The 25081-nt window shown below is 37.1% G+C and overlaps 1 protein-coding gene across 1 annotated transcript in view; it reads right to left on the bottom strand.

Annotated features, from left to right (window-relative positions):
• Positions 1-14241: 14241 nt before the first annotated feature.
• LOC122747778 (fibroblast activation protein alpha) overlaps positions 14242-25081 on the bottom strand; it is an 81071-nt gene continuing 70231 nt past the window's right edge. Inside the window, exons 21-25 of the mRNA XM_043993619.1 lie at positions 20208-20307; positions 18899-18963; positions 17392-17464; positions 17049-17122; positions 14242-14559 (exon numbers count right to left, since the gene is read on the bottom strand). Coding sequence (XP_043849554.1) covers positions 14458-14559; positions 17049-17122; positions 17392-17464; positions 18899-18963; positions 20208-20307 — 414 coding nt within the window. The 3' untranslated portion in view covers positions 14242-14457. The remainder of the gene's footprint in view (positions 14560-17048; positions 17123-17391; positions 17465-18898; positions 18964-20207; positions 20308-25081) is intronic.

The raw sequence follows: 25081 nt of genomic DNA, 5'->3' as shown, positions 1-25081 counted from the left end.
TCTTTATTTAAACAGAGTTGGTTTTCTTTGAAATCCTACATATTTTATTTTATGAATTAAAAAAAAAACATTTTAGAAGTCTGTAGACTTCACCAGATTGCTAAAAGAGTCTGTGATAGCAAAAAAAAAATAATACTTGATTTAATAGATCCTTTTAGCTTCAGGATACTATCTGTAGGTATCCCGGCCCATATTTACAACATAAGATCTTTAAAATACATTAAAACTGACACATATGAATAATTAACATGAAGAAAAGAAGGATCATTCCCTGGCAACCCTACAGGGGTAACTACTGGGAGACTAACATCTCCCAGAATTTCCAGGGGGATATATGGAGGATTTGGTATCAAATGTAGTAAGCCAACCAATACCACTCTCACATACACGGCACAAAAGAGATATGTCTTGATATATCAGAGGTAGAACAAGAGTATAGTTCTATGATCCTTTGAAAGTTTTCATATGGAGTACTTCTTTTAGAAGGGGGGTCCCAGATTCCTTGGAGAACTTGGGGTTCAAGATGCTGGCTAGATTTTGATGGGCAAAGACAAAGCTAAGAAATAGTGACAATACCATTGTGGTAAGGCAGCATCCTGAGCATCAGTGAGAGATGATGAAAGAAAGTTAACTACAATTTGGACTGCAATTTTTTTTAAAAGAGTGTTAAAAAATTTTTTACATGTAATTGGAGAAAAATAAAATATGAAATAAATGAAATTTTTTAAAAAGGAAAGTTGATTACACTTCTAGGACTATTGAAATAAAAATATGATCTAGACCATACATACAATTTAAAAAAACTGGGTGTTTCAACATGACTAATATGGAAATGTTTTGCATGACTACACATGTAGAACCTATATCAAATTGCTTGCCTTCTCAGGGCAGGGAGGGAGGAAAGGAGATGATTTGGAACTCAAAGTTTTTAAAATGGATGTTAAAAATGGTTTTTACATGTAATTAAGGAAAAAATAAAATACTACAAAATAAAAATAAGAATGGCAATGGATAGAGTGCTGATTCTGGAATCAGGAAGACCTGAGTTCAAATCCGGTCACTGTGCAACCTTGGGCAAATCACTTGAAAAAAACACTGGGTGCTTGTCAACATTGCTAAGTCAATCTGTGTGTTTAGTGTCCAACAGCAAAAAGCAAAAACAAAAAGCACTTTCAAGTTTTGGCTCTCTGAGTCAATAAAGATTTTGAAATATCAAAATAGCATCCAAACAGTATTGTTTTAAAATACCAGTTTGCACAGCTTTGAAAGACTTGCAAACTCTGATCAACACAGTGACCAATCCCAATTCCAGAGGACCTCGTGATGAAACATGCTGCCCTCCTCTTGACATAGAGGTGATGGACTCATATTGCAGATTGAGACAATTTTTGGACATGGTTAAAACAAGAATTTGTTTTACCTTGGTGTAATTGTTTCTAATAGGAGTTTGTTTTTCCTTTTTTCTCAATGGCAGGGGAAAGTGGGAGGAAAAGAAAATAGACCTTCATTTGAAAATAAAATAAAAAATTAATTTAAAAATACCAGTTTGTATGATATGATATATACCACTGGTACTTTGAAAATATTGAATCATGATATCATACAATTTCAGTTAGAGGTGGCTATCTAATTTCATTCATGCCCTCCAAATAATGTTCTCTACAATATGCACCACAAGGAGTCATCCGTCTTCTGCTTGAAGACTGCTGCTGATGTGTACCTTTTTTTTTATACTTATACTTTGATTTCTTGTTTATTTGTTGTTGCTGTTTTTTTTCTTAATGTAATAAACATTTTTATTTATAGTTTTGGGTTCCAGTTTTTATCCGTCCTTCCTTTCCTCCTCTCCCCACTCCCTGAGGCAGCAAGCAATCAGATATGGGTTATACATGTATGATTATGCAAAGTATCACCTTATTTGTCATTTTGTACAAGAAAATTTGATTAAAAGAAAAAAAGGAAAGAAAATGAAAAATAGCATGCTTCAGTTTGTTCCATCAATTTCAGTTCTTTCTTTGGAGGTGGATAGTATGTTTCATCAATAGTCCTTTGGGATGGTCTTGGATCATTGTGTTGTTGAGAAAAGTCAAGTCATTCACAGTTGTTCATCAAACAATATTGCTGTCTCTGTGCACAATGTTCTCTTGGTTCTGCTCACTTCCCAATACATCATTTCATAGATGTCTTTCCAGGCCTTTCTGAAGTCATCCTGCTTGTCATTTCTTATACCACAATAATATTCCATCACCATCATGTACCACAGCTTGTTTAGCCATTCCACAATGGATGGGCATTCCTTTGATTTCTAATTCTTAGCCACCACAAAAAGAGCTGCTATAAATATTTTTGTACAAATAGTTCTTTTTCTCTTTTTGGGGATGTCTTTGGAATAGAAACCTAGCAATGGTATTGTTAGATCCAAGAGTATGTACAGTCCCTTTGGTCATAGTTCCAAATTGCTGTTCAGAATGATTAGATCTTTTCACAATGCCACCAGCAGAGGATTGGCATCCCAACTTTCCCACATCCTCTCCAACATTCAATATTTCCTGTTTTTGTTATATTTGCCACTCTTATAGGCATGAGGTGATACCTCAGAGTTGTTTTAATTTGCACTTCTGTGATCAATAGTTATGTAGAGCATTTTTTCATATGATTATAGATAGCTTTGATTTCTTTGTCTGAAAACTGCCTGTTCATATCCTTTGACCATTTATCAATTGGGGAATGACTTGTATTTTTATAAATTTGGCTCAGTTCTCTACATATTTGAGAAATGAGGCCTTTATCAGAGATATTTGTTTCAAAAATTCTTTCCCAGTTTTCTGCTTCCTTTGTAATCTTGTTTACATTAGTTTTGTTTGCACAAAAGCTTTTTAATTTTATATAATCAAAATGATCTATTTTACATTTTGTTTGATCTTTTTTGTTCCTAAATTCTTCCTCTGCCCATAAATCTGACAGATAAACTATTCCATACTCTCTTAATTTGCTTATAGTATTATCCTTTATATGTAAATCATGTACCCATTTTGACCTTATTTTAGTATATGGTATGAGCTGTTGGTCTATACCTAATTTCTGCCATACTGTCTTCCAGTTTTCCCAGCAGTTTTTGTCAAATAACGAGTTTTTGTTCCAAAAACTTGGATCTTTGGGTTTATCATAAACTAGATTACTGTAGTCATTTACTATAGCGTAATGTCTATCTATTCTATTCCACTGATCTACCCCTCTATTTCTTAGCCATTACCAGATTGTTTTGATAATTACTGCTTTATAATGCAGTTTGAGATATGGTACTGCCAGACTGGTCTCTTTCATTATTTTTTTCCCATTGATTCCCATGATATCCTTGAACTTTTGTTTTTCCAGATGAATTTTATTATAATTTTTTCTAGCTCTATAAAATATTTTTTGATAGTTTGATTGGTATAGCACTAAATAAATAAATTAACTTTGGTAGGATTGTCATTTTTATTATATTGGCTCTGCCTACCCATGAGCAATTAATATTTTTCCAATTGTTTAGATCTGACTTTATTTCTGTGAAAAGTGTTTTGTCGTTCTGGTCATATAGTTGTTGTGTTTATCTTGGCAGGTAGACTCCCAAGTATTTTATATTATGTAGTTATTTTAAGTGGAATTTCTCTATCTGTTGTTGCTGGACTTTATTGGTAATATATAGAAATGCTGATGATTTATGTGAGTTTATTTTGTATCTTGCAACTTTGCTAAAGTTGTTAATAATTTCAAGTAGCTTTTTAGTTGATTCTCTAGGATTTTCTAAGTATAACATCATATCATCTACAAAGAGTGAGGTGTACCTTCTGAAGTAGCCCATTGCACTTTTGGAATGGTTCAATTGTTAGGAGGTTTTTTCCTTATATCTAATGCAAATTTACCTTGAGAGAAGAGCTTCCTGAATTGATGAAATTATAGATCCCTGAGGCACTAGAATCCTTGTTACCATTGGATTACTGAGGCCCTACCATCAAAAGAACTTACTGTTTATGTATAAAAATTAAAACATTCAGTAGTGTTTCAAAAGATTTATTGAGCTTTTCTGAACCTTCAAAATCTTAGCCAGCTAATTTGCATTTTGAAGTATCATAGCGATGGTTCATCTGAATATAAGGAAGAGGTACAGTGTTAATTAAATGTAACACTTAATAGCATATATTTGTATTTTTTATCCAAATCCTTTTTCCACAGCGTCCAACTTCTTTTGTACTTATGCTTATCACATTTGTTTCATTTATCTGCCTTCTTTGGGAAGTGCTTAGTTAAACTTCTGATCGGGTCTTTTCCTTTTGTCTGCTCCCTGCCCGCACCCCCCCCCCCCCCCCCCCCGCCTACACTCAAGACTATGGGAGAACTTCAAGTCTTTATGTCTCTACTTCATTTCTTGACCAAGAAGAAAACACAGCAGTGGCAATCATGACTCAAAATTGTTGTTTTCAGAAGAGGTATAGTTACTTCCATCTCTAATGTGATAGATGATTGTTTGGACTCCTATTTTATTCAAATCAGTATTCATACATTTGATATGATTCCATAGAGGTAGTGATCATAAGTTCTGATAGTAGGCCTCAGAGCCGTGAGCTGCGGGTTGTAAGCTCCTTTGCTTAATCATAGAAAGCTATCTAGAGAACCTCAACCCTTGTTTTTCCTTGTTATGGTGACCAAGCCCAGACATGGAGGAGGTGACTCAATTCAATGGAAAGTCCCCCAGCTATTTTTGTTGCCTCTCTGTCTCTTGTTATCCCTCTATTGCCCAACATGGGGAGAGGACCATGAGCACTTGACCAACAAGTGGCCCTGTTTGCTGGCCTACAGCCTGCCTTTCTACCAATCCGTGTGATCATCAGGACTTTCAGAAAGATCAAGATAGGTCTGTCAAGGTCTGCTTATTAGCCCATTGGTCAACCAATGGGATTCTGTATTTTGTAAAGACCCTGCTGGAGGGTCAAGAGCAAGGTCTATCAACCAATGAGAATCTGTATTTTTAGTTTGCTTCATTTGTATTGTCCAGGTATCAGGCACTATAAAACTAAGTCCCTGGAGGAAGGGGGCTTCTCATATTGTGAGGAAGATCTGAGGCCCACTTCAATAGAGAAGACCACGGACCCTTTAATAAAGTGCCATTGTCTCAGAACTCTGCCTATTTCTTTTATTGTAGGTTGTACGATTTTGAACCCAACACTGACAGTCTAAAATTTTGGGGGGTGTTGGGTAGGATGGAATTGGTCAAGAAGTGAGGTAGAGATAAAAAGAATTAAAGTTCTCCCATAGCCTTAAGTGTAAGAGAGAGGGAGCAGACAAAAGGAAAAAAAGACCTAATCAGAAGTTTAACTAAGTTCATCCATGTGGCCAATTCCAGTGTAGAAACTCCTCTACTCTAATGCAGATCAGCTGCTAATATGTTACCTATAATCTTAAGGATTTCTTTGGTCATTGACAGGTTAAATGAATTGCACATGGTCACATAGCCAGGTATATATCAGAAGGAGATCTTGAATCCAGGTAGGTCTCTGAGGTTAGAAGGCTGCTGCTTTATTCATTACACCATGCTGCTCCCTCTAATATTCTATATAACAACATTTGTTATTGTCGACCCGTTTGCATGAGTTTCAGGGTTAGAGAAAGTTTGTTTTCATCTCTACCAAGAACCCCAATCCTTTGTGTGAACAGAGATTTCTATTTTTAGCATTTTCTTGTCAAGTTGTGATAAATTGCATTTTCCCCAAGAATTATTTGCTATTCCTTTGACAGTGATTGTCTGACAACCGTGGTAATACACTCAAGGAAAGGAGACATTAAGCTTGATACCTACAGGTCCAAAATAAATAATTTCTTAAGGGGAAGAAATAGGGACCAATCATCATTTATTTTAAGTGAACAAGAATTTGGTCTCTTACAAAAGAAGAATTCACTGACATGAGAAAGAAACTTAAAATGGCCAATGAAGCAGACAGTGAAATATTTGAGGAAGCACATAAAGCATACCTACTGAATAGAAATGAATGGAATGACATGGATGACAGGGTACCTTTTGTTAAGTTTTGAAAGATGGGTATTATATATGTTATATTCTATTTTGAATAAGAAAATTTGACTGTTTTATTTTAAATTTTTAAAAAGTTTTTTGACTGTTTTATTTTGATACAAAACTAAATTTTGTGGCGTAATCTGTCCTAATTAATGTCATGTAGTACAGTAAAAAGAGTGTTGCCTCTAGAGTCAGAAGGCATGGGTTCAAATTCCAACTCCAACAATACCTCTGTGACCTTGGGCAAGTCATTTGAGACCTTAGGGATAAGTTTTCTTATCTACATTCCTTTTTTTGTGGGGCAATGAGGGTTAAGTGACTTGCCTAGGGTCACACAGCTAGTAAGTGTCAAGTGTCTGAGACCAGATTTGAACTCAGGTACTCCTGAATCCAGGGAAGGTGCTTTATCTACTGCGCCACCTAGATACTCCCTTCTTTTTATTTATTTATTTTATTTTTTTGGTGAGGCAATTGGGGTTAAGTGACTTGCCCAGGGTCACACAGCTAGTAAGTGTTAAGTGTCTGAGGCCGGATTTGAACTCAGATACTCCTGATTCCAGGGCCGGTGCTTTATCCACTGCACCACCTAGCTGCCCCGGTAGATGCCCCCTTCTTATCTACAAAATGACAAGGTTCAGCTAGGTGATCTCTGAGACCCATTCCAACCCTAAATCTATGATCCCATTAATTTGTCTAATGGAGCCTGTCAGTTGGTCATCTAGCATTTATTAAACACCTACTATGTTCCAGACAGTGTGCTAAGCATTGGTGATGTAAATAAAGGTAAAAACCAAACAGTCTCTGCACTCAAGGAATTCACATGCCACTCTGGAAGACAACATGCAAACAACTATGTACAAACAAGATAGAGAAAGGATAAATTGGGTGTAGTCTCAGAGGGAAAGAAAGCCCTAAGATTAAGGAGGACTGGGAAAGGCTTCTTGCAAAAGTAGGACTTTTAGCTGAGATTTGAAGTAAGCCAAAGAAGCCACGAGGTAGAGATGAGGAGAGAGTGTTGTGGTTGCGGGGAGGGGGACAGTGAGTGAAAATGCCTGGAATTGGGAGATGGAGTGTTGTGTGTGGGGAGCATTAAGGAGTCCTCTGTCATTGAATCATAGGATGTATGGAGGAAGGTAAGGTATAAAAAGACCAGAGAAGTAGAAAGGGGTCAAGTTGTGAAAGTCTTTAAAAACCAAACAACAAGATTTTATATTTGATCTCGAGGGGAACAGGAGCCACTGGACTTTATGGAATAGAGGAGGTGATACAGTGAGGCCTGAATTTTAGGAAGATCAATTTGATAGCTAAGAGGATAGGTTGGAGTGCTGAAATATTTGAGGCAAGGAGACCAACTAGCTGTCTATTGCAATAGTTCAGTTGTGAGGTAATGAAGGACAGGATCAGGGTGGTGTTGATTTCAGAGGAGAGAAGGGAACTTATACAAAGAGATGGGATGAAGATAGAAATGACAAGATTTGACAACTGAATGGATATGGTGGTGAAAGATAGTGAGGAGTCAAGGATGACCACCAGGTTGCAAATCCAGGTGTCTGGGAGGATGGTGGTTTCCTAGATGAATGTTTCTTAAACAGTGTGGGTCTAGGCCCCATATAGGGTTGCATAACTGAATGTGAGGGTCATGAAAAATTTGGCAGTAGATGTTTGAATTGCATACCTATTTTACATATCTATATACCCAGGGTCGCATACAAATTTCTTTGGGTGAAAAGGGGTCACAAGTGGAAAAATTTTAAGAAGCCCTGCCCTAGATAGTAATAGTAAAGTTAGGAAGAGGGGAGAGTTTTGGGAAAAGATAAATGATGCAGTTTTAGACATAAGAATGCATGTCTAAGAGCACTAGAAGTCAGAGGACCTGGACTTATACAACAGGTTTACTACTTAACTACTTGTGTGATCTGGGAAAAGTCACCTCCCCTCTTTGGGCTCTATTTTCTTCATTTGGCAAAACTAGGGGAATTTGGCCTAGAGCTAATCTCTAGAATCCCTTACAGATCTAAATTTAGCGATTTAATGTTCTACATCAGTGGTGTCAAACTCATAGAAACAGAGACAACTAAACAAAATATAAGAATCTTTATGGGTGTGTGTTAGAAAAAATGCATATTACCATTATCTATGTGTTATTGTTTTCTTTTAAACTAATTTTATTAAATATTTTACAATTACACTTTCATCTGGTTCAGGCTGCACTCAGTACTGTTGTGGGCCACATGGGCCACATAATCTACACCTCTGATTTACATGAAGGCTAATGAATATTTTAGTAATATGCTGGAATGCAGATTTTTTCTTATTCAATATCTGAACAAAACATTTGCTTCAAATAATTTTCTGTTGTATTGAGAAATGTCTGACCCCAAATTTTTACTAATTCCAAGTTAAGGTACATCTGACTTTGCCTGTCAATGGGCTATATAGGTATAAAAATCATAAAAGGTAATAAATAGGGGCAGCTAGATGGCGCAGTGGATAGAGCACCGGCCCTGGAGTCAGGAGTACCTGAGTTCAAATCTGACCTCAGACACTTAATACTTAACTAGCTGTGTGACCCTGGGCAAGTCACTTAACCCCAATTGCCTCACTAAAAAAAAAAAAGGTAATAAATAGTCACTGAACATGAGTTAAATGACTGTTTTCATTTGTAGTCCAAACTCTGTCAGGAAGTCTAGTTAAGTTTGAAAAACTGAAGAGCAGCATATTCTTGTATACTTTTAAAGTCTAAGGGATCTAGAGAATATAGTGGAAAGATTTGTTGTGGTTCAGTCATGTTGGACTCTTCATGACCCCATTTGGGGTTTTCTTGGCTAAGATACTAGAGTGGTTTGCCATTTCCTCCTCCAGCTCATTTTGTGGATAAGGAAACTGGAGCAAACAGTGAAGTGACTTGCTCAGGGTCACATAGCCAGTAAGTGTCTGAGACCAGATTTGAACTCATAAAGGTGAATTCCTGATTCTAAATCCAGTGCTCCATTCTCTGTACCACCCAGCTGCCCAGTGGGGAGAATGCTGCACCTAAAACCAAGATGACCTAGGGCTGAGTTCCAAAGCACTTATCACACAGGTTGTTGTGAAGATCATATGAAGTAACATAAAAAGATTTTTAAGGTTTAATGCTATGTAAATTTTAATTATTAATAAGGCAGAAGGTATTATTAGCAACAAATTAAATAAAGCATTATATTTAATCCAATCCCCTCATTTATGTAACCGTGGAAAAGGAAGCCAAAGGAGGAAAATAGCATAAAGAAACAAGTACCAGATCTGGAGTCAGGGTTATTGTTGTTCAGTTATTTCAGTAATGGCCTCATTTGGGGTTTTCTTGATAAAGATACTGGGCTGCTTAGCCATTTCCTTCTCTAGCTCATTTTAAAGTTGAGGAAAATTGACTTGCCCAGGGTCTCACAGCTAGTAAGTATCAGGCTGAAATTGAACTCAGGTCCTCCTGACTCCAGGTCTGGCTCTCTGTCCACTGTGCCACCTAGCTGTCCCTGGAGTCAAGGGTACCTGAGTTTAAATCCTACCTCTGTTTATTTACTATCTCTGTAACTTTGGTCAAATCACCTAGGAAACCTTAGTGTCCTGTAGAATAGGATATTGAGTTTCCTTCTGAATCCAAATATATGATGTTAGGAACCTATATGGAGATGCCCTAAATATATTTAAAAACTATTGACTTTTTTTCTGAATACCAAATTCTTTTCTTTTAAAATAGGAATGCTTTGATAAAGCGCACTGCTTCTATCACCCTAAATTAGATCGTTAGTTCATTCCTAGTGGCCCAGGAACACAGTACCCATCATGCCCAGGGCTGTTTGGCAGCCTACCTCTCATAGTCCGTTGGAAAGTGACTCACTCAGCTGCACTTTTCCAGAATTTTATTGGCCATACTCAAGATATCTGAGGACGGCCTCTCTTATTCTACTTGGTAAAATAAAGAACCTCTCTTCGACTTGAAAAATTACAACCTAATTGAAAGTATTGTTCTTCGTTGAATCCTCTCAGAAGGCCACATAATCACCATTTTAATTAGCCCTAATTCATTTTACATTTGCTTATTTTACTGTTAACTTTCCCAGAACTGTAATTTTTTTTTTACAATTAGAACATCTGAATTTTAATTACATTACCATCAAGAAGCTCATTAAAGTCACTTAATTGGCAACATTTCCAAAAAAACCTTAGCTGAGTTTAATATATTTTAAAGAGTTCCTGTCAAAGTATAATTTAACCATTACAAACAGCTTGGCAACAACATTTGCATAAAGATCTGTCAGTCTCTGAAAAATGCTCAAATGTTGGGAAAATCAGATTCGTTACTCACACATCTCCTTTAATGAAACAGACTAGGAGGGTGGGAAGGGGAGGGAGAGATGTTACATATCATAGGGTTTACACTTTGCCATCCTTTTATAGCCATAATTAACCTGAGCTCACATGTTTGAAAAGTTTCCTATTCAAAAAGCCCCAAAAGGGGCTTCCCTCCCTCTGCTCCTGTCTCTCTGTGCCAGGCCTTTCCTTCCCATTCAGTATTTTAAAATACTGGATCAAAAGCCCTATGCAATCCTGTGTAGATTTTGATTCCCCCAATGTTGACACCTGAAACCTTTCCCATAGCTCAGAGAGGCCACCACTGTGGGGCTCTGGAGTGATAGAATCTTTTTCTCCTTATCTCATTCCTTATATTCCTGTCTCTCCTTGTACTGCCTTGTATTGCAGGTAGCTGGGAACATGACTTATGTCTTTCACTAGTTTGAAAGCTTCTCAAGGACAGATCCCATCCCCCAACATGTATCTTTATATACCAATCTATTGCTTTATAGAAGAAAATAAATGTTTATTGAATGAATGAATGAATGGACAAAATTTGTATTATTTACAAAGGATGATATTTCTAAAAGCACTAATTTGTGCTTTGAACTCTTTCCCTTCCTTCACCCTCCCTAACTCTCTCCCACAAAAAAGCCTAAAGGAAAATGTAATGATGGAGAATTATTCTTATCACTTAGTTTGCATGATATCCATCTTTCCTGAAAATAGAAAATGTGTGATCCTTTTAACCCCCCCTTATTATCATTTGGCACGTTTTCCCTTTGATATTGTTCCAGTTTGTTTGCACTTTAGCTGTGGATTCCAACCCAGAAGGAGAATCCAATAAAGCTAACTACACCAAGGTCCCTTACTAAACTTGTTAGCCAATTTACTGAATCGTAGTTAGGCATATTAATATAATACACAATCTTTTTTTTTTCTTATAGCATGCTTTTCTCAAATCTGAAAACCCATCATTAGTCTATCGTGAGCCTTATTCTTTTTTGTTTGTTTGTGGGGCAGTGAGGGTTAAGTGACTTGCCCAGGGTCACACAGCTAGTGTCAAGTGTCTGAGGCTGGATTTTGGGTCCTCCTGAATCCAAGGCCAGTGTTTTAACCACTGCGCCACCTAGCTGCCCCCCCGTGTGCCTTATTCTTTATCCGCTAGGCATTCTTCAGTAGTTCTAAAAACAGAGTAATATAATAAATGAAGATTTATTACATATTTGTAGCAATCAAAATATTATATCTGCTATATGTTTTATTAGGTACTAACATGTAATTTTCTCAGGGAAAGAAAATAAGTTGACTCAATTCAATAGGTTGTTTGGTTGTTTTTTCATTTTGAGTGTAGAGAAGATTGAATTGGCTTATCAGGGTCATCCCCAGGAGTTTGTCATCTCTGATGCACTAAAACATTCACTTTGTCCCTAGAGTTCTGGGAATTTTCCAGGGAAGCTCTGGCTCCACTGTCCTTGCATTTGGCTATATCAGAGGTAATGAACTCGCTGGGATGGTTCCTACAGGCCACTTTAACCTATGTTACAAGAAGAAAATTAATACAACATTTCTTGTAAGACTCTATTTTAAATAATTCTTAGTTTATACTCCTAGAAAATCTGTTATTTAATTCTGTTTCTGGCCTCTACTACAGTTCCTGTTCAAGGGAAGGATGAGTTTGTGATCATACTTTAAAGAAGAATTCTACATTGGCCTTTCTGGGGTAATTTATATAAAGGGAGACAGTGTCTCTCTTGTGTTGTCCCTTGTGTTGCTCCACCTTTATAATATCCTTATAGACCTGATAGGACCATCAATTTAGAGTTGGAAGCGAGCTCAGAGACCGTCTAAGTCAATACCATTTCTCCCCTTACCCTAGATGAGGCCTCTGAGGCCCAAAGAGTGGCTTACTTAAGGTTACATAGGTAATGATCATCAGGAGTGGGATTTCAACCCAGATCCTCTGATTCCACTGTGAACCTGTCGAGATGTGCCATATTTGGGATTTAAGGGAAATCAGTTATTCATGTTTGTTTCTTTGGAATGACCTACACAACTTCCTTGATTCAAGGTGAGCTTCTTACTTATTTATAGGTAGAAGCTGCTTGTCTAGAAGCTGCTCCATGAGAGTAGGTGTGGGTGTGGGTTTGTGGGATAGGCCAGATTTCAGCCATTTGGTCTATTCTGGCTACAGCATTTCATGAAGAGCCAAATAGATTTTCCCCTTGCCTCTGGGAATGAATATTTTCTCTGCCTTCTGAGTACCAAAAGGAAAAAAAAAATCAGCTGATTACAGTATAACCTCCAGGCCAAATCTGTGTCCAAGGCAACAGTGTCAATGATAAGTCCTCACAAGGGTGGCCTTGTGGTTTCTGGGAAATTACTTTACCTAGTCTTGAGTAAATTGTTTGGTTCCTTGAAAATCAGACAGCCCATATGTTTCCAATCGATGGTGTCAGCTATTGGCAATAGGGATTATGGTTATTACATTCACTTTTAAAATTTATTCCAGACTACAGAACTTAAACTCTCAGTACATAGTCCAATGGAGTTTTTCTACTCCTTAGTTTTGACCATTCTTTTCTTAGATTTGGAAACCTAGATCATTATAATAGTCATGCTAAACACGGCTGTGAATGAGAGGAGCTGCTCTTAGAAGCCAGGAATCATTCCTTAAACAAGCCTAAGTACAAAATCTAGGTCTAATCCTTACCTGGTAATATTGATAAAATATGTATTATCAAATGTAGTATGAATATCTAATATTTGGGGGCATCTGAGTATAGATATATGTATATCATGGATAAATAATATTATAGAGATAGCTAGGTCAGACACCAGCTATGTAACAAGGGAAAATCACTTAACTTCTGTCTCAGTTTCCTTATCAGTGAAATGGAGATAGTGATAGAACCTATCTCCCATTGTTGTGGTGAGGATCAAATAAGAGATTACATATATATGTAAAATATTAAATAATATACTATATATGTAGCCTTTCTTTGGTGAGGCAGTTGGGGTTAAGTGTCACACAGCTAGTAAGTGTCAAGTGTCTGAGGCTGGATTTGAACTCAGGTCCTCCTGATTCCAAGGCCAGCGCTCTATCCACTGCACCACCTAGCTGTCCCTATGTAGCCTTTTAAAAACCTTAAAGACTATATAAGTTCTAACATTATTATTAATAATAATATTAATTATATTAATTATTATGATGCTGAAGGGAAATCCTTTTATGGGAATTTAATTCCTTGAAGAGAAAATAGCAAATACTTCAGATAATTCAAATTTCAGGATACTTTGCTGAATCCAGTCTTAAATCTGGCCCATTTCACATGATGAATAGAGGGCCGGCCTAGGAGTCAGGAAGCCATGCCTCCGACAGATAACTGTGGGACGAAGTGGCAAGTTATTCTTAGTGCACTAGTAAGTCACCAAAGCCATAAATTACAGAAAGTTGGTAATCTACATCATTGGAGGGAGGTGCCATACCAAAGAATTCCCTACACCAAAGAAACAAGGTCCAGACACAAACAACAACAAACTTTTCTTGAATAGTGCTTTTATGCCCATTTTGCTTTTCTTGCTGTTTGGAGCTTTAATGAGACGCTCAGGTCAATTATTCTACTCTTTCTATTTTCTCACAGACAGCTTGATTTTATTTGTTCTCTCCAGCCAAGTACTTCTTTCTGACATAGGACCTGGGACTTAAATTTCATAGACGTTGACACAGGAACATCTTAACCTGAATTCAGTTCAACAAGCATTTATTTATTCTGCTGGAGAACATGTATTCATGCCTACTGAAACAGGTTATCAAAATCCTGCATCAGTTCAAAGCAAAATTTAAGACTCCATCCTCTTGTACAGTATCAAAAGATATATGTAAACACAATTTAATTTAAACATCTCAGGCCCCTAATCGGTAACCAGCCTTTAGAATATAATTCGTTGAAGTGGCTACAAGAGCACACCCTTAACGTTCTCACAGAAACAAGCAAAGGGGTTAAGAAGTTTACATTAAGATTTTGAAGACACTGACATGGATTTATTCTTCCCTCCACTCCCCCTTCCCACTGTTAATCTGATAAAGAAAAACACTGCTTTAGGAAGTGGGTCATGTGAATATAGAGATGATTAGTTGACAGGCCTGACAAGCCATGGTTCTGGTCCGAATACCACTGAAATAGAAAAGAAAGAAACTTATTTATCCAGAAAATAAATGAGCTTTGAATTTGTTTTCCTTCTCTTGGTAAAAAGAAGTATTTTGACTATTTTTGTAACATTTTGACTATGTATTTTCAAAAGAATAATAATTCTAATAATATCTCATATTTGTATAGTTCTTTATAGTTTTTCAAAGTGCTTTCCTAAAACAATAAAAATATTAACAAATTATTTTTAAGTAAGCCATTTAGGCTAGGAAATTTTTCAGTAGCTCTTTTAAACCTTAATAAATGACTTCCATATTCTTTAAATAACTATTTTGCTATTTTTGAATCCACAATATATTAGATTTTTCCTAGTTGGAAGAAACGTAAATCTAATATAAATGCCAATCACCCTAGAAAATAATGATGCTTAAAGAAATTACATCATGGGAGAACTTGATAATTTTAAACTTCAACGTGCATTAAATTATAATATATCCATAAAGAGATCGAGTTTTTCGTAAGTCTATGCAATGCATGTGTTACAGAGACATAACGAGGTTGAGGCCAGAGGTTCTTTGTCCCGCTACACCAAAACTTAGAAAGTACAAAAATTTAATGCACATACTCCTTTATCACCTAGAAGCCATTATGGTAACTAAGATTCTGATAATCCGCCCCCCAACTCCCAATGAAATTTGTCTAGATTATTTCTTTTATTATTTTTACATCATGAATTACAAAGGATTTGAGGGCAGTGTTTTTGCTGCTTTCCCTGGAAACATTTTGTACTATTTTCCTTAGGAACCAAAATTACTACTTTGGGCTTAGGTGACTATGTAAGTTTTGGTTTCTTGTCTGCAAAATAAAGATTTTAGAATGGACCCTCTTTGTCATTTGTTAATTATAAATTTAGCAGATCTCCAAAATAGAGAATCCTGTGTGTGTGTGTGTGTGTGTGTGTGTGTGTGTATGTGTGTGTGCACTTTTTTGATAAAAGGGAAAATAGGGCAATATTTAGGTCTGTGGAGAAAATAAAATAAAGGAAACTAAAAGAACTCTTCATCCTTGCTCAGATTCTAGTTCCTCTCTACTTCACTGCCCATTATCTTCATGAAGGCTAAAGTCAAATGAGTAATTAGTCTTTAGGTAGAGTTAGGTAGAGTTAAGGCTTTGTGTAGGATACTGAAATCTCTTGGAGGAGGGTTCTCAGGTGATACAAGCTTCCTCCCCACAGTGGTTTGAAAACATGACTTCATACCTTCTACTTCCCAATCCTTCCCTGACCTGTGTCACATGGCACATGCCCCTCTCTAATTTGGCCCTAGGCTACCTACCACTCTGAGGGTCCCATCACTCTCTTTTGGGGGCTTGTTTTTCCTAACTAATCCCTTTGGGGATTTGAATTGGGCTCTCTGGAGGATGACCTTTCTGTCCCAGCATGGCTAAATCTGTATTGGCAATGTCCCCTGTGCAACCACGCCACCTGTTTGACCTCAGGTGAAAGAATTCTGATATAAGACTCTGTGGGCCACTAAAAAGTGCCCTATCCTAGATTTCATTTCTGTTATTCTATTTTTTCTTGCCTTCTATTTCTATCTTAAATTTACAGCCAAAAGGAGAAGATTCCAATAAAAAAGATGATTTGCTTGTGTCTATAGCTAAATTTGGATCATGGCTAGACAGGAAAGTAGGAGGCAGAAGACCACAGAACTGGTCATTGTTACCTATTTCAGCTTTAGCTTTCTCATCTCTAAAATGATGATAATAATTCCTGCCCTAACTAGCTGATATGGTCATTGTAAGGGTCAAATTATGTAACCAAGGCAATAGCACTGTGAAAACTGGTAAGTGTAAGGCATGATATGGATGGTGCACGATGGTTCTAAGTAAACCAGGAGCAGATTAATTCTCGAGGTATGGAAACACTGACCTGCGATGCTCCACATTCTTCCTATGTGTTCCTTCCTCTTGACTCAAACGACACTTCCTATCTGTACCATACTTTGTGGTACCAGAAAATGGGGTATCCTGTATTCTCTAACCTTTTTTGTAAGTATAACATCTGGTATGCTTATTGAGAGAAGGGATTAATAATGTTGGGTTAGTAGCACAATGTGGTTAAAAGGATACAGTACTAAATGTTAGAAGACCTGGGATCTATTTCTAAACTAACTCATTATATGACTTTCTATGAGTTATTGTGCCACTCTGAGATTGTGGCCAAACCTAAAAATGTTGTACAAAAATAACAGAGGCTTAGCATGTTAGTGCTGAAATAGGTCTTAGAAACAATCTTATCTGGACTTCTCTTTTTATAGATCAGGAACCTGAGGCCCAGACAGAAGTGACTTGATCAAGTCCTTCAAATCATTTGTCAAAAATTGAATAACAAAATAGAAACTAGAACCTAGTCTCCCAACCCCATATCCTGTACTTTTTCTATTGGGTTTCACCAAATATTCTGATTTTTGCCTTGGACCCATAGTGCTGAGAACAAACAATAAGAAATTATGTACCATTGCTTGGAAATCCACTTGTGCGTTCACCAGAGCTTTAGCAATCTGTGCTGAGTTCTGAAAGTGTACATTATCTGCAAGAGAGAGATTTGAAGTGCTATTAAAACCTGGTAAATATCAGAAAGCATGGAGTGACAATACACTGACTGGAAATGAACACCAACAATTATCTAGTCATAGAGATGACACCGTCAGCAGTGAGTAAGCGAACTTCTATATGGAAATGTCCTTGACACCTCTGTACTGACCCTGAGCACAGGCATAGGAGGATGCTTAATGTTGCTCAAACAAAGTGATGCTGGCTCAGTATTTTTATGTGTAAGAGTCTTTCTTAAAACCTCACCATCTGCTGTTCCGTGGATGAGAAGATAGTCGACATTTTTGAAATATTCTGCCCTTGCCATCACTGTTGAATTCTGAAAAAGAAAGAATATTATCAGTTCAGTAGCTTCAAGTTCTAACACATTGTGCCCATAGAAAACCACCTAAATTAGCAGCCAGAGGACCAGGCACCACTATTGGAATTATTTATTACATTGGCTGAAAAATGTTTAGGAATTAAAGTATCACATTTTCATCACCTCTTAAATTACTTCAATTAAAATAATGTAAGCCTAAAAGATTCTTAGCTTGTCAAACTACAAGAGTAGCAAGGTATAGAATAAGTTGTTCATTTTTTAACATGGCCAATTCAATCATTTTGGTGCTTGAGTTATGTGTATTAGTTATGAAGGTTTTATTTTTCCTCTTTTAATTGTTATTCAGAGGGATGGGGAGAGAAGAGGGAGAAAAAATAATGTTGGACAAAAAACCCTTGTAATAATGAAATCACTAATTCATACTGAAACCAAAGATCTATCTGGTCAATTAATAATCTCTACTAAAAATATCCAATGGCTCCCAGTTGTTCAATGAGTAAATCCAAATTCTTTTGTTCCATATTCAAGACCCTCTGCAATCTGACACCTCCCCATTTTGTCAGTCTTATCTTATATTAGTCCCTTCTATATCTGTGATGGTCCAGCCTAAGTCTCATATAAGTCTCATCCCATAATATTGCTGTATCTATGCTTTTCTTCATACTCTAGTGACACTTCATTGACTAGGATATCATTTCTTCCCCTTTGCCTGTTGAATTTCTACTTATACTTTATAGTCAAACTCAGATGCCATGAAAGCTTCCTAGATCACCATTTTTTTTGTTAATGAGCACTGGCACTGGAGTCAGGAGGACCTGAGTTCAAATCTGGCCTCAGACACTTGACACTTACTAGCTGTGTAACCCTGGACAAGTCACTTAACCCCAATTGCCTCACCAAAAAAAAAAGATCTCCCCCCATCTTCCCTCTTCAACCTTATATAATATTTTGTCATAATTCTTCAGTGCACATTTTACGTAATTTTTTGTGATATAGCTATCTGTTCTTGTCTTCTCTCCTTACTAGATTATAAGTTCTAGGAGGGTAGAGACTTTTGTATCTCTATATTTTTCCTTTACTGCCCAGTGCTCACCCATGTGTAAGTAGGTGATTAATAAATGTTTATTGACTGAACTTTAACTGTAGACATAAGCAATGCCTTGACAATTTATGTCTGAAGTAGAGGCAGAGGGCACCACAAAAAAAGAACAGCTAAATGCTATTTAATTCAACAAACAGTTACATTTGGCATCCATTATAGTCAAGGAACATTGTCTTCTTTGATAATATTCTGCTTTACAAGTTACAAAGAGTCAGAATCTTTGATTAGTTTTCCTGAGTTTAAAACATGCATCCCTAAATGATCACTTCAAAATTCCTTAGTACAGTCAAAATAAAAATCACAGAATGAAGAAAATAGAAAATTCTTACTTTATAGTGTTCAAGATTATCTGATTCTGTGGGAAGACCCATGAAGCGCTCAGTGTAGATAGATGCTGAAATACATTTTTTGAGAGTTACTTTATTTTCCAGTAAACCCACACCAGTGCTTTCCCCATCCCATCAGATTAGTTTGGTTGAAATTTGTGATTTTTTAAAAAACCATACTCCAATGATCATATCTTCATCAGAGCTTAAGTTGAGGGGGCTTCCCCTGTTGGACCAAAGGAAGTGGTGCTTTTTTTTTTTTTACTAAACTGGATGCATAGAAAGGAAAGGATGTGATAAAGCAAAGTGATATATTCAACATCTCGGGAACTTTTTTTTACTATAAGAAGAGGTGGTATCACCTGCAGCTTTATTAAAAAGAAGTGGGTTAGGGCAGCTAGGTGGCACAGTGGATAGAGCACCGGCCCTGGAGTCAGGAGTACCTGAGTTCAAATCCGGCCTCAGACACTTAACACTTACTAGCTGTGTGACCCTGGGCAAGTCACTTAACCCCAATTGCCTCACTAAAAAAAAAAAGTGGGTTGCCATAAAGAAGAATGACATCTCCAGGGTAGCATTCTCTAGAAATATATCCAAAGGGAGATCTTTGTTATTGTTGTTGAGAAAACCCCTTGAAACCACAGAACCATTTTTTTTCTTTCTTACTCTGCTCCTATTCAATAACTTAGCTCCTCCCCTTTCTTACCACTTCCCACCCTCCTCAAGGAAAGAGAAGATGGATTGGTAAAAACTCATTTGATCAATTACTAGAATTAATTCAAATCACTCAATCCATCCTACATGAATTTTGACATTTTAAAAAGCTGCATGTGGAAGGTGAAACCCTGAAGTAAAATCAATGTCTTTAATTCCTTGAGCTATTACGTTGGCACCTCCAAATTGTGGAGGGTAGAATCAGTGACATCTTAGCCCCAGAGGTTCATTTACAACAGATGTTCTTGGAAATTTGTTATGACTGCAATGTGGTATCATGTAAAGTTATGGACTTGATTCGGTTTTTAAAGATTAGGTTCAAAGGTAGCATAAGGCATTTCAGAGAAAATAAGAATTATGAAATTATGAATGAGAATTCACTCTTTTTTTGAGAATTCAGTCTTGAGAGAAAACATTTCCATTGTTGCAATGCAGTTGTGATGATTTAAGTAAACATACCCATTTGTGGATTCTTATTTTCTGCTCAAGATAGGGGTAAATTTGGCTGTATATCTTGATTTTTTTTTAGCAGCTTCACATACAGGGTGATTTTGTGCTAAACGATTTCCAACTTAACATTTATGAAATATTTCCATACCATAATATTCCCAGCTGGAGACCGGGGCCACTGCTATTCCACATTTGAATAGACCACTTCCAGATCCAAGGGCCAATGAAGATACATATCCACCATAGGACTAGAAAAAAATTAATCAAAGTTAGCTTCGTATTTACTTGTCTGGACCTTTTTGTAAACATTTAACTGCTAAAAAGGGAAGAAGTTTGAAATTGTGGGTGTGGTCTATTTAAAAAGGACCTCTTGAAACATGATAGGAGTAGTTAAAGAGCTATGAAAAATAGGAAAAGGAAAATTTTTGTTGTCTCTTCTGAATTGTTTCCTTTTCATCTCTATCCCTACAATGACCCCATTACAAGAAAAGTCATTTTACTTGAAGAAACTACAAAAAGCAATGAAACCATATTCCTAAGGAAAACATATATGTTTGCAGAAGTCATGAGGGGTCTCTCTCTCTCTCTCTCTCTCTCTCTCTCTCTCTCTCTCTCTCTCTCTCACACACACACACACACACACACACACATACACATGGGTGGGTGTGCATGTGTATCTATTATTTACTCTTTCTGCTCTTTCATTGGGGCTATATCTTTATATCTACATAGTGAATATATATATATATTGTTGATATAGGTGGAGAAGATAGGTGGTACTGGGCTTGAAATCAGGAAGACTCATTTTTATGAGTTCAAATCTGGCCTCAGATACTTACTAGCTGTGTGACCTTGGGCAAGTCACTGAACTCTGTTTACCCCATTTCCTCATCTGTAAAATGTGCTGGAGATGGAAATAGCAAATCACTCTAGTATCTTTGCCAAGAAAACCCCAAATGGGGTCATGAAGAGTCAGACATGACTGAAATGACTGATCAATAACAAAATAGGTATAGATATCCCCACTGAAAGGACAGGAAGAATAAACTGTACAACTTTAGAAAGCAAAAAAAGAATGTTGGAATGTTAGCAAAATTTATTATCATAAAGAACTAAAAAAATCCACTTTGAAGATTTTGGACAAATCTATCAGCCTATGTTCTAAGAGGAAAATATGTTGTTGTTTTTTCGGAATCCTTTATATTATCCTCCACATTTATGGGTAGAAGGAGAATAGGAAAATACATGGGGTGGTGGAGTGAAATATTCCAGTAAATCACTGGATCTGCTTAGGCATCATTTCTTTCTCTGAGTTATCAATAAAGCATCCCAAAACACTACAGTATGTGAGAATTGGAATGACACCCCCTGCTGGGAGGGATATTGCAGGGAAGCTCCACCACGAGGAGAAAAGGCATGTGATTTAGAAACCATGTGACTTTAGCATACAGAAGTTACCTGGCGTCTGGGAGTTGCCCAGCATCTGGAAGTTACATCTATAGAACCACCTGTGGGACCTGTCAATAAGAGCTAGCAACCAATTAGCTTAGAGCTCTGTGTGTGTGTGTGGATGGCCCTCTTTCTAGTTTCACAAGGGGGATTCTGGGAGAAGCCCCTGAGGACAGACCCTTTTGGGTTCCTGACCTCGGCTTGGCGGGTCAGATGCTGGGGTCTATTAGATAGTTAGAAGAAGTTTGCCTTTTACCTCTCTCCTCACCAACTTCTGATGCACTTTAATAAATACATAAAAGTCTAAACCCTTGCTAAAGCTTCTAATTTAAGGCGACCACTCATTAGATTTTAGACATCATAGCTAGAAATTTAGGCCCCTTACAAGTATAAACGTGAAACTGCAAATGGATCTGTACTTTAATATTTTCTAATTGGAAAAGTTGAATCGTATTCTTTTTTTATTTTTTATTTTTGTACAGGGCAATGAGGGTTAAGTGACCTGCCCAGGGTCACACAGTTAGTAAGTGTCAAGTGCCTGAGGCCAGATTTGAACTCAGGTCCTCCTGAATCCAGGGCTGGTGCTCTATCCACTGCACCATCTAGCTGCCCTGAAGCCTATTCTTAAATATGATGTTATTTATTAATAAGATTCTGACTGTTTGGTGATAGGGAAGGAATGGATCCAGTTTGCATAAATGCTGTCCAGAGTGATATGTGGGAAGAACAAACTCTGCAAACACACACACACACACACACACACACAGTTTAAACACTGTTGTTATTGTATAAATTTTTCCTCTGGTTCTGATTACTTCACTCTTTATCAGTTCATACAAGTCTTCTAAGGGAGCTCTTAATATCATGCACAGAGAAGGCATATCTCTTGTCTATGATATGCCTGCCAGGGATGGATGGAGGTGGGTTATGCCCACATACTGCCAGAAATTTAGCTCAGAAAGGGCACAGTTTAGTCTTCCCTTTTATTCTCTCCAGTTAGCAAGCCTGATCAAAAGAAAAGAAGGAAGGAGGTAAGAAAGTCCTTCTTGATTGTGTCACCATCAAGTCCATTTCTGAATGCAAAAGGACAAGTATGTTCAAGAATTCTTACTAAGGTCAGCAACTGATGGAGGCACCTTTGGGCCAGTCCATATTTTTAACTCCTGAAAAATGATCTGGAAATTGACCAGAGAGCAAATGAATGAAATAATACTCATTATCATCAAGACCTTTACTTCATTTTCAGCTCCTAAAAATGCCTTTAATGGGTCATGGTTACAGAACATGCTCATTAGCAAAAGTCCTCTTGAATAAAAAGAAGTCATCTAGATTATAGTATAACCAGCCCCTGTCTGAGAAGGAAGAAACTCTTTAAAATAAGAAGCTTTGATAGAGAAAAATGTATTTTTTGTTGCGTGTATCTTTTTTTAAAGATGGAATGAACTAAATCATTTGGAAATCATTTTGGTATGTGACAATATTATACCTATTTCGAGCTTTCATTTGAAATGTAAAAATAATTTGTTCTGATTAGTAGACTAACAACAACTATTTTGGGAACTGAAGCTATTTCACTCTTAATTTTAGCTTCTAATGACAGTAGAATGAGCTTGGGTTCTTTGCACAAAGGGCCTTCTAGAATCTTCATTATTGTTCTTGATTTTATTGAAATAGTTCATACTTCCCAAAGAGAAATAGTGTACCACCTCACTTCACTTCTGTATAAACTAACCAGAGATTGCAAAGTAATGGAATGATACTCATAATGTCATTTATTTCAGCCTTTCAGGTCAGAATCTTCTGGAATAATTTATCGACCCTCTCTCTATGTGAATGATCAAACTGATTTTAGATGAAATTTCCTGATTTAACCTAAGGTGAATTAAATATCTTCAGCATATAGAAACAAAAGTCAAAATTCTAAGAGAGACAGAATGACCATGGATGCACATTTTAAATCTCACCCAGTTTGGACAAGTAATTCGGCAAGTAGAGATGACTTTTTATGCTCTGACATGTGGGTGTGCCTCCCAGGCAGAGTGGATACCGGAGGTGAGAAAGAACCCACTTAGCAGAGCTGAAATGAGAAGTCTAGAATGCTGTCCTTTGCACTTGGAGGCATATTGCCATTTTGTTTAAAGTATAATTTAAAACATAGTTTCATTTACATAGGAAATCATGTTGGGATTTACAAAATACTTTATGCAAACATAGCCTGCTCTGGAGCATACTTGGTTGGGGAGAAGGTTAGGTGATTGTCCAGAGGGTAACCAGACTGTAGGTTCTACCAAAAATCGGGGAAGGACCAGAGAAAGGGGATGGTGGCCCAAGAAGGGACACTCAGTTCCTCAGAGAGACCATGCTTGGAAGTGTTTGGGGCAGGGGGGTGCAGCTCTGGGAGAGAAGTGCCAAAGCAATGGAATTCAAATTATGGTAGTGGCAGGGGGACTTGTATAGTCTATGTTTTTAGAGGTCTATGAGGGCTTGTGGTGCTATTAGGAAGGAAGCACAAGACCCCTCTACCACCAATGTTAACACCCTGAAGCAAAAAAATTCATGTGTCCAATGCTATTTGTGGCTTGGTATAACCATGACATTGGGGCAGGTGAGTAGTACAGAGGGCAGAGCACCAGGCTTGGAGTCAGTAAGATCTGAGTTAATTTCTGGCTTTAGACACTCACTAGGTATGTGACCCTGGGTAAGTCACTTAAACCCCTATTTGGCTCAGTTCTTCATCTGTAAAAAAGGGAGACACTGGAGAAGGAAATAGCAAACTATTCTAGTATTTTTGCCAAGAAAACCCCATGGAAAAAGTCCATGCATTCACATAGAGTCAGATACAACTAAGCAACTGAACAACAACAGCAACAAACTAGCTATGATAAGTGTGCTGGAATCTTTTTTTCTAATAAGCTTAAAAATGCAAAGACGCAGAATCTCTCTTGTATAACCTCCATTTTCACTGCTGATGATCTCTATTGATCTGAATTGACTTCAGCTACTGGAAGAGAAAGGAACCCATCTTTTGAACTGCTGCTTATTCAACACAACCTGACCAGACAGGCTTCCTTATATTAACTACATAAAGCCATAACTTGACATTCTAAGTCCACTAATTTAGACAGAACCTACACTTGTACCTCACCTATCTAACTGATTCCATTCTCCAATGTACTAAGCAAACAACATGAAATACAGTGCTGGGTCCATATTAAGTAATCAACAAATACACTAAATTTAATGGAAAAGTGGACAGCTCATAGCAATCGGAAAAGGCCTGAAGCTAGAACCCTAGCTCTGTCCCTTTCTAGCTGTGTGACATTGAGCCAATCATTTGCCCTTCTTATTTCTGCATTTTCTCCTCTATAAATTATGTAGGAAAACAGATAGAGGGCTGAACTTGAAGTCAAGCAGACCTGAATTCGAATCCTTTTTTTTTTGACACTGATAATGAGTAAGTCAACCCAAAGAAACATTTTTAAAGCAATTTCTAGTTGTCACGCACATAGAATACAAATATAAATTCTTTTAAGGAGTTCATGGGCTAATAGGGGCTAACACATGTAAAAAAAC

Source organism: Dromiciops gliroides, chromosome 3 (genome assembly GCF_019393635.1).
Source record: "Dromiciops gliroides isolate mDroGli1 chromosome 3, mDroGli1.pri, whole genome shotgun sequence".
In the NCBI taxonomy this organism is placed as follows: Eukaryota; Metazoa; Chordata; class Mammalia; order Microbiotheria; family Microbiotheriidae; genus Dromiciops; species Dromiciops gliroides.
Note: the sequence above shows the minus strand (reverse complement) of the source record. Positions and strands in the feature narration are given on the sequence as shown.